Raw genomic sequence first — 10,370 nt, 5'->3', positions numbered from 1 at the left:
TAGCGCTGTCGCCTCACAGCAAGAAGGTCTGGGTTCGAGCCTCGTGGCCGACGAGGGCCTTTCTGTGCGGAGTTTGCATGTTGTCCGTGTGGGTTTCCTCTGGGTGCTCCGGTTTCCCCCACAGTCCAAAGACATGCAGGTTAGGTTAACTGGTGACTCTAAATTGACCGTAGGTGTGAATGCGAGTGTGAATGGTTGTCTGTGTCTATGTGTCAGCCCTGTGATGACCTGGCGACTTGTCCAGGGTGTACCCCGCCTTTCACCCGTAGTCAGCTGGGATAGGCTCCAGCTTGCCTGCGACCCTGTAGAACAGGATAAAGCGGCTACAGATAATGAGATGAGATGAAGTTATGAACAAGCACAGCTTTTGTAATTCTACATCAAGTTTACACACATGGGTCAGAACCGACCCGCATGCATTTACTACAGCGTTTGGTGGGAACTGTGAATTGTGCTTGTGTCAGACATTTCACAGCTCAGCACAGCGCCCTTTGCCCATCTAATACATGGAAGTAATGTTTTTCAATTGTTCTAACATTACCTTAGAAAAAAATTGATTATGTTTAGGTTACCTTGAGAGTGAGTAGATCACTTGTCAGAAAGTTACAAGTAATTACTATTAGCTACCGAGCTGTTGACATATTCTACTTTAGTTAGCTAATTTTATTGTAGTTGGCTTAGCTAACTACATAGTTAATAAATAAATAAATAAATAAATAAATAGCCCCATTCACTGCTAAAGTAATTACTTGAAACAAATTATTATTATTATAGTATTAAGACATTTAATTTTAAATCACACTTGGATGACCCGGCGGCACGGTGGTGTAGTGGTTAGCGCTGTCGCCTCACAGCAAGAAGGTCCTGGGTTCGAGCCCCGGGGCCGGCGAGGGCCTTTCTGTGTGGAGTTTGCATGTTCTCCCCGTGTCCGCGTGGGTTTCCTCCGGGTGCTCCGGTTTCCCCCACAGTCCAAAGACATGCAGGTTAGGTTAACGGGTGACTCTAAATTGACCGTAGGTGTGAATGTGAGTGTGAATGGTTGTCTGTGTCTATGTGTCAGCCCTGTGATGACCTGGCGACTTGTCCAGGGTGTACCCCGCCTTTCGCCCGTAGTCAGCTGGGATAGGCTCCAGCTTGCCTGCGACCCTGTAGAAGGATAAAGCGGCTAGAGATAATGAGATGAGATGAGACTTGGATGACCCATGTGTAGTAATATAAAAAGTATTTTTGTTCATAAAGTAGGAAAGAAAAAATAAAATTCATGATTTGTGGTAATTAAAAACAAGATATTTAAAGAGTATTTGGAATATGGGGCGGCACGGTGGTGTAGTGGTTAGCGCTGTCGCCTCACAGCAAGAAGGTCCGGGTTTGAGCCCCGTGGCCAGCGAGGGCCTTTCTGTGCGGAGTTTGCATGTTGTCCCCGTGTCCGCGTGGGTTTCCTCTGGGTGCTCCGGTTTCCCCCACAGTCCAAAGACATGCAGGTTAGGTTAACTGGTGACTCTAAATTGACCGTAGGTGTGAATGCGAGTGTGAATGGTTGTCTGTGTCTATGTGTCAGCCCTGTGATGACCTGGCGACTTGTCCAGGGTGTACCCCGCCTTTCGCCCGTAGTCAGCTGGGATAGGCTCCAGCTTGCCTGTGACCCTGTAGAACAGGATAAAGCGGCTACAGATAATGAGATGAGATGAAGTTATGAACAAGCACAGCTTTTGTAATTCTACATCAAGTTTACACACATGGGTCAGAACCGACCCGCATGCATTTACTACAGCGTTTGGTGGGAACTGTGAATTGTGCTTGTGTCAGACATTTCACAGCTCAGCACAGCGCCCTTTGCCCATCTAACACATGGAAGTAATGTTTTTCAATTGTTCTAACATTACCTTAGAAAAAAATTGATTATGTTTAGGTTACCTTGAGAGTGAGTAGATCACTTGTCAGAAAGTTACAAGTAATTACTATTAGCTACCGAGCTGTTGACATATTCTACTTTAGTTAGCTAATTTTATTGTAGTTGGCTTAGCTAACTACATAGTTAATAAATAAATAAATAAATAAATAAATAGCCCCATTCACTGCTAAAGTAATTACTTGAAACAAATTATTATTATTATAGTATTAAGACATTTAATTTTAAATCACACTTGGATGACCCATGTGTAGTAATATAAAAAGTATTTTTGTTCATAAAGTAGGAAAGAAAAAATTAAATTCATGATTTGTGGTAATTAAAAACAAGATATTTAAAGAATACTTGGAATATTCAATCATAAAATAAATTGATTTCAAAAGATAGAGCAAAGAAAAACTCAGTCAGCATGAAATAACCTGGAAAATGAATGCGGGTCATTTTTGACCATTAGAAGGGGTGTGCACATGTTTTGCATCAAAGGGTTAAACAAACAGATAGATAGATAGATAGATAGATAAATAAGCCGAGACTTTTATTTTGAATATGTACTGGCCCCGGAAGCTGGTGAGCTGTTATTTCTCTCTTCACACTACCTGACGTGGTTAATTGTGTAAGTAGCCTATGTGCTGTCAGTAGTACACTTGTGAAGAAAGCGAATTCTGATGGATGTAACTGTAAACCAATATTTTTTTTAACAGAAACAGATCTTTTGGAAGGTTTGTTGTTGTTTGGATATAATTTTTCATCACTGACATTGATATAGAAAGAGCGTGTGGCAAAGAATTGTGTCTGAATATCAGCTGTTTGTCAGCCAGCTAGCAATAACAGCAGCTCTGGTGGTTAGCAGACAATAGAACACTCGGCATGACACCTTCTGTTAAAGTCAGCTTGGGCTCGGTTTTGTCACACTGTAGTGAGCAAACAGGTAAATTTTTAGATATTTTAAATAGTTAGCTTACTACATGAGCAGTTTTTACACAACGAAACACAACACTTCCTGGTTGTAGTAGACAGTGGGACTCCCTAAAGTGAATGACGCATGACCGCTAGTGATTTGAACAATAAATGGTCCCTTGTCATTCAGATTCTTATAAATGGAATAACGATTGAAATGTAGGTGGAATGACATGCTTTCAGCTCATGAAATGGAATGACATACTTTTAGGTTATGTTATCAGTGATATCACCTTTTACAAATGGAATGACAGCGTTTCCAGGTGGAATGACATACTTTAAGCTAATGTTATCAGTGATATCCCCTTTTACAAATGGAATGACAGTGTTTTTAGGTGGAATGACATACTTTGAGGCAATGTTATCAGTGATATCACCTATAACCTAACCCTAGAAACAATGTCATTCCATTTGTTAATTTGATATCACTGATAACATTGCCTCAAAGTATGTCATTCCACCTAGAAACCTTATCATTCCATTTGTAAAAGGTGAGATCACTGACAACATTAGCTCAAAGTAAGTCAATACATATAGAAACCCTGTTATTCCATTTGTAAAAGCTGATATCCCACCAAGCACCCACTTATCTTATCCTAGGGAGGTCTAAGACTAAAGATTTCAATCGTTATTCCATTTGTAAGAATCTGAATGACAAGGGACCGTTTATTGTTCAAATTTACTACCTGTCATTTGTCATTCCATTTCATGCGTCGTTCACTTTAGGGAGTCCTTAGACAGTCTGGTTATGCGTGCTTGTGCTAGGAAAAAACAACAACAACAACATTTGACACCTGTCTCTGTTCATTTCCTGCCTGCAGACATTTAGACAATCTTCATGTTTTTATGTTAATATTATCTGTAAACTCTGATGTTCCCATCCCTGTTTCCAGCTCCATTAGCATGCCTATAGACAATAATATGAACCAGGACTGTCCTCCATCGTCCAGTCCAGTGAGTGCTCCAACACCAGGAGGGAAAGAGGACAATGTGTCCAGCAGGACATCAAGTGGCCTGTCCATCCCGGAGAGCAGCCAGGAAGAGCCAGCTGCCGCAGCCTGTCCTGGTAACGCTGGGCCTGAAACCTCGAAGAGATCGCAGCTTCTGCTCCATATCAACCGTCAGGAGATCCAGGCGGTGGATCAGAACGATCAAGCAGCCGAGCTCCAGGGTTTGGGAGTGGACGTCTATGATCAGGATGTTCTGGAGCAAGGAGTCCTGCAGCAGGTGGACCGAGCCTTCCAGGAGGCCAATCAGGCCAAGGCGAGGGCTGATGCAGAGAAAGAATACGAATCCGTTCTTGACGACGTCAGGTAAGGACCGTGCCAAAGAGCTGCCTGTGCGTTCGTGTCCACTGTGTAGTTATTTATAGTTCTTCTCAAGGGTTCTACCTCATGTCATCTTCACGGAGATCATTCTTGCCACCGTCGCCTCCTCATGAGGCTTCCTCCTTAGGGATTAATGTGTAAATCCATATGTTTAAAATTTATATCCAGAATTTATACGTTTTCTGTTTTGCAACAGTGTCTGTTTCCAAAAGGGCTATGCGAATCAAATTGAACTGAGTTGATTAGGAGCATTACGGACCAGACTGAGAAGGGAAAAGTCCACTTAAATTGGCCGAAGTTATCAAGAGTGAAAACACATTAAGAGAATGTCAGTGCTGTTTTTTTCAAGGATATTTGAAGCTCTGATATTGGTATTGTAACAGAAACTTGATTTCAGTGCACCCTTCTTTTTGACTTTGCTTCTGTCTTGATTCATGCAATTGACACTTTTTAAGCCTCGGGCACAACCGGCCATACGTGCTCCTACGGCTGGTCTACGTGCAAAAAACGCAAGAAACGCACGGAGGGCGCGCGTGTGACGTGCTGATTTTCGAGCCACAGACTGGCCGCAGAGGTTCTTTGTCATGTCAAACAAACTCTACGGGCGCTTACGTTTTTTTCAGGTTGCAAGACAAACTTACGGCCAACGTGCATCTTTCTCGACGAACAAAAAAAACGCAGCAATTTGGGAAACGCAAAAAATCGTATGTCCGGTTGTGACCTAGGCTTTATATTCATGCTTTGTATATAAGCCTGTAGCATCAGGGCCTTGGTGATACTTTGTACCATGCTCTATATTTAATACATGGATGGATCTGACCTTCTGTGACGTCTCAATATTTTAAAGTAATTCCCGAGGCTTTATTCCAAACATCCCAAATATTTCTGTTTTGTATTGCATCTTGTTAGGTCATGCACAAGTGCTCTAAAACACATCAACAAGATATTAGAGCAGCTTAGTCCTCATGCTGCCTCCAGCAAGGACATCAGCCGGAAAATCGACTCTGTCAAAAGGCAAAAGGAAAATAAGGTAATTGAATTTTTTATCACTTTCCACAAATGATGTGCCCGTGTGTAATCTATCACACTGACGTTTTAGTTCCGGTGCTGATAAAACGAGGTTAGATATCTGTATCAGCATGATGTGAAGTTGCGCAATCTTATCATTTATAGGAGAAGCAGTTAAAAAAGATCCGAGCCAAGCAGAGACGGTTACAGGCCACTCTGAGTGGAGAGGACATTCAGAAGCTCGAGGAAGCGTCATTGACCGAGGATGACACAGGTGAGAATGAACTACAGCCTTGTTTATACAGTTGGACTATGGCCAGTGTTTATCAGGTGAGTATTAAAGTACAGTATGGCATTTTTAATGCTACGCAGTAGGGCTGTGCGATATATCGAATATACTTGATATATCGCGAAAATTCTGTGTGCGATACATAAAATTATTATATCGTAACTATCGAGTATTTTATGGTCATCTTCCGACTTGCGTTTGTTTCGTGTTTGTTTAAAACCTTTTCCGGTGGTTTTCTCCCTGTCCCTCAGGCAGTAACGTGAGAGGCTGCCTAAGGGTAAAGAAAACAATAACGTCATGCACTCGCCAACCAACCCCGGGCGACATCTCGGTGCTGAAAGGAACTTCCGGGAAGATTTTCTAGTTTCGGTTGTGTTGCCAGATTGGGCGGTTTTAAGTGTATTTTGGTGGGTTTTGAACATATTTTGAGCTGGAAAACGTTAGCAGTATCTGGCAACACTGCCGGCGGGAAGATTTCCTGGTTCCGGTTTACAGCGCTGACTCAGTTCGTGCAATCGCTGGTGTTGCATAGGCTACTGTGTAAGCTCTGGCAATTTCAGCGACAAATTACTTCCTAAAAGAACTAGTAAGGGGTCAGTCAACTGGCATTTTTTGGATATCGCGAGGAGGACGTGGAACAGCAAATGCCAGTTTGTAAAGTGTGCAAAAAAAACTGTCATCACGAAAGGCAGCAGCACAACAAATATGTTCCATCACCTGAAACTCACCCGGTACAGTATGAAGAGTCTCTTAAACTCCGAACTACTTGCCCACAAGCTAACCCCCCCAGCTAAACAAATGACCATAGCGGCCTCGTTCTCCAAAGCCACCCCATATGAGAAAACGAGTCAGAGATGGAGAGCTATAACGGATGCAATCACTAACGTCATTGCCGAAGACATGATCCCAGTTAGTATAGTGGAAAAACCAGGCTTCCAAAAATTATTAAACACACTCGATCCCAAATATGAGTTGCCTGGTTGCAGACATTTTACAGAGAAGGCAATACCGGAATTCTACACATCTGAGAGGCAGAGCCAGAAAACACTCAGTTCAAAAGTGTGCAAAGAGAAAAATTATGTTTTGCAGATCTCTCTCTTCTCTCCCTCCATCTCTCTCTCTCTATTGTGAATGTTCCAGTGGTTCTCAGTAGTCAGGTTAATAGCTTGGAGATCTATTTTTTTAAAATAATTTAATGAAAGAGCACTTTTCTTATTTAGGCTAAATGTCTTTCTCAGTGTTGAGTTTGCACTTTATTGATTCGAGCTCTGAGCAGCTCTGTATTGTATTGCCCCTTTGTTGCAATTTTCAAGATTGTTTTTGCAGTTTGTGCCACATCTTTGTTGAATAAAAATAGTCTTATTTCAACTCAATTGTGATTAATCACCAACATGAAAATTTAAAATGTGTTGTTGAAAACCACCTGTAAAGTTAACCAAGAATGTTATTTAATCTGCAGGGATTGTAGTGAAAACAGTAAAGAGTAAAAGTTAGATTTCATGGGGTCCTTTAGAGGAGATTTAAATATATCGAGATGTATATCGTGAAATGGAGAAAATGTATCGGGATATTCATTTTTTCCCATATTGCACAGCCCTACTACGCAGTTGCTTTCTGTGTGCCTGTGAATTAACCCTTTAAACTCCTGCCACTGGCTCCTGAGATTTAAAAATTGAATAACATGCTCTTAGTCAGCGTCATGTATAAAATAATGACCTGGGTCGGTATGTGTAAAGTAATTCAGACTAAAATATTGGCCTTAAAACTAGATGGGCTTTCGATTTCATAAAATCGGGGAAATTTAGTTCCTTCTGAAATTTGATCATTGTTGTGATATATGTTTATATCTGTAATATCTTAAAAAAAAAACCCAGGCCATTCTGTGGCTGGGAAGTTATTAATTTGAGGGGATTCCCGAGCAAATAACGTGCATAAAATCGCTCGCGTCAAGCAGACAGAGGAAGCCTGTGTGCGCATGCGTGGGTTTACCTTCTTCGTCTTCTTTTTCTTTATCTTTTGGGTTTTACAGCAGCTGGCATCCAGTGTAGCATTACTGCCATCTACAGGTTAACCTTTGACCGTGCACTGACAGTTACATCATTCTGTCGCTAAACGAACAGCTGATCACACCGAGGTGCTCGCTGACCGCCGATATTTATTAGTTTGGTCCTGAGTTTCCTTTCCTTCACAACATCTTTTCTTCTTGTTTTCTGTTACTGTAGTCAGTCTTTCATGTTTCATTTGCGTCCTCCATTTCCCTCTCCTGTTTCAAATTTGTATCCCACAATGCCTTGCGCGAACAGAGAAAGCCCACCATGTGATGCATGACGTAGTATCTTGAATTGCGTCATGTTGGAGCAGGAAAAAATGGCGACGAATTTAGGGCCACGTGGCCCTAAATTCATTAATTGTTCTATCTCATCTCATTATCTGTAGCCGCTTTATCCTTCTACAGGGTCGCAGGCAAGCTGGAGCCTATCCCAGCTGACTACGGGCGAAAGGCGGGGTACACCCTGGACAAGTCGCCAGGTCATCACAGGGCTGACACATAGACACAGACAACCATTCACACTCACACCTACGGTCAATTTAGAGTCACCAGTTAACCTAACCTGCATGTCTTTGGACTGTGGGGGAAACCGGAGCACCCGGAGGAAACCCATGCGGACACGGGGAGAACATGCAAACTCCACACAGAAAGGCCCTCGCCGGCCACGGGGCTCGAACCCGGACCTTCTTGCTGTGAGGCGACAGCGCTAACCACTACACCACCGTGCCGCCTAATTGTTCTATTTAAAAAAATAATAAAATTGGAAGTCTGTGATTCAAATTCAGTAGCTTTCGGTCCATGAAACGTAAATAATTGGGTGTCAGGGAAAATTCTTTTTAGGACCTAAACTTGAAAAATCTGAAAGGCAGTCTAGCTTTAAGTGCCAACTAATTCTGAGAAATCAGAAAGTTTATTCCTACAGTTGAGTCTAACAGTGGGAGTAATGTGCAAAAATCCTTTAACCTTAATTGCTCAAAAATGAGTGAGGATCGAGGAGTGCTTCAGAGTTGTGTCAGACTGTTAACACTAGCAAAAGGTGGCAGCAGTGAGACAGAAAAGACATGCACACACTAACTTCCACAATGCTCTTGAGAGATCTGGAACTCATAAAATTGATCCATGTTAATCATGAAGTTATGACTTTTTTTTTTTTTTTTTCTTAACTCTCAGATTTAATTAGTAATTTAGTACACTGCAAGTTTGGGTTGATTAGTCACAACCGTTTCATCCTCACCACATCTCATCTGGCTGCGCAGTTATTTGATCTCAGGAGTAAAAAAACACAATGCAACGTGTACTATGAATATAAACAAATGCAGTTCAGTTATACAATGATTTGGATCCTGGGTCAATTATCTTGCATTTGTTCAAATCTTGCCTCCGTGTCATTGGTTAAATTTCTTCCGCTTTGAGGAGCACTGGGTCGTCAAAGTACCAGTAACGACCAGTCACAGAATGAACAAGTTCAGCCAATGAGGCTTCTTCTGCTTGTGACAAAACCAATACCGATCAAAAATTTATGTATAGGAAATAATCATTTGTCTGTAGCTTTTTGTGGCTTTTTTTTTTTTTATAAATCATGAGCTGTGACCAATATGTTGGTTGAACATATTTTTCTCACACTCTTCCGTAGTGCATTAAAAGAAAAGCTATAAGGCATTAGTTGCCTCTACTATCTCAGTTTGGCTATGTAGCTTGTATTTGTGTCCACTCGGACTCGCATTTGAACAGAAGTATTATAAAAAGGCTAAATCACAGATTGAACACATCTTTTAATAAATGTAGAGAAGCTCTAACTGCCTTTGACGTAGTTAAATGTTTTCTCAATGACAATGTACAGTAGCTTATCAAACGTGACTTATTGATCAGATTTCCCACACACTTTTATTTTTTTTTTTTTGGAAGCACTTGCGTTTTGAATATCAGTAAATATAAGATTGTGTACAGACTGCTTCTTGTGCACATCCAGGGTACTAACTAGGCCTTTTCAGTGTATTGGGCCGCTACGCAATGTTTCTTTACTACTACACCCACAATATTGCAGACACGCCTGTAAAAGTTGCCACTACATTCATAAAAAGACTTGTCAATCTTGAAAATGTGGTCTTTTGTTTAATTTTCTCTTGTTGTCCCCATGCGACGGTGACAGCGCTCCGCCATGCGAATGCTCTATATTCGGACACACTCCACTCCCCATCCACATAAGCGCCCAGTGCATAGCTTCCTGAGTAGATCCAGTGTGGGGATCGTCACTGATCATGCTAGTCCGCTTTACCTCCTTCCTTATGCTGTGTTCACAGTAAAGTGCCATCCGTGTTAAGAGGCACTCACACGCCATGCATGTAGTACATGCCGGTCCCTGGCAATTTTTAAAAAATGTTTAATATATATATGACGCAACACGGTGCATTGAAAGTGTCGGAGTAACAGTCAGTCAGGGTAGGTATGGTATGAGTTAGATCTGGACAGTCATGTATTGGAATTAAATGGCTGAAGCTGAAAATAAAACTGACACTTGGTGAACATCAACTGGTTGTTTTATTCTTATTTCATAAATATGTCACTAATATAGTTTTTTTTTTTTCACGGTGCGGTTTCCATCAAATCCTGTGCTCTGATTGGCTGGCGAGCGGGTCCGTATCCTACGGTACGGAACCCGGTTATGGACCTCTGGCGACTCGCTCATTCACAACAACAACAAACGTAGCATTTTTTGTCAACATTCTCATCTCATTATCTGTAGCCGCTTTATCCTTCTACAGGGTCGCAGGCGAGCTGGAGCCTATCCCAGCTGACTACGGGCGAAAGGCGGGGTACACCCTGGACAAG

At 41.8% G+C, this 10,370-nt stretch overlaps 1 protein-coding gene across 2 annotated transcripts in view; it reads left to right on the top strand.

The window, feature by feature from the left end:
- The first annotated feature begins 2,518 nt into the window (after nucleotides 1-2,518).
- ercc6 (excision repair cross-complementation group 6) overlaps nucleotides 2,519-10,370 on the top strand; it is a 40,265-nt gene continuing 32,413 nt past the window's right edge. The window contains exons 1-4 of one of the 2 annotated variants that reach the window (XM_060925934.1): nucleotides 2,519-2,628; nucleotides 3,760-4,179; nucleotides 5,104-5,224; nucleotides 5,368-5,476. In XM_060925934.1, coding sequence (XP_060781917.1) covers nucleotides 3,770-4,179; nucleotides 5,104-5,224; nucleotides 5,368-5,476 — 640 coding nt within the window. In that variant the 5' untranslated portion in view covers nucleotides 2,519-2,628; nucleotides 3,760-3,769. Of the gene's footprint in view, nucleotides 2,838-3,759; nucleotides 4,180-5,103; nucleotides 5,225-5,367; nucleotides 5,477-10,370 lie in introns of both variants that reach the window. The other variant, XM_060925935.1, reaches the window with a different exon arrangement.

Source organism: Neoarius graeffei, chromosome 7 (assembly GCF_027579695.1).
Source record: "Neoarius graeffei isolate fNeoGra1 chromosome 7, fNeoGra1.pri, whole genome shotgun sequence".
NCBI lineage: Eukaryota > Metazoa > Chordata > Actinopteri > Siluriformes > Ariidae > Neoarius > Neoarius graeffei.
Note: the sequence above shows the minus strand (reverse complement) of the source record. Positions and strands in the feature narration are given on the sequence as shown.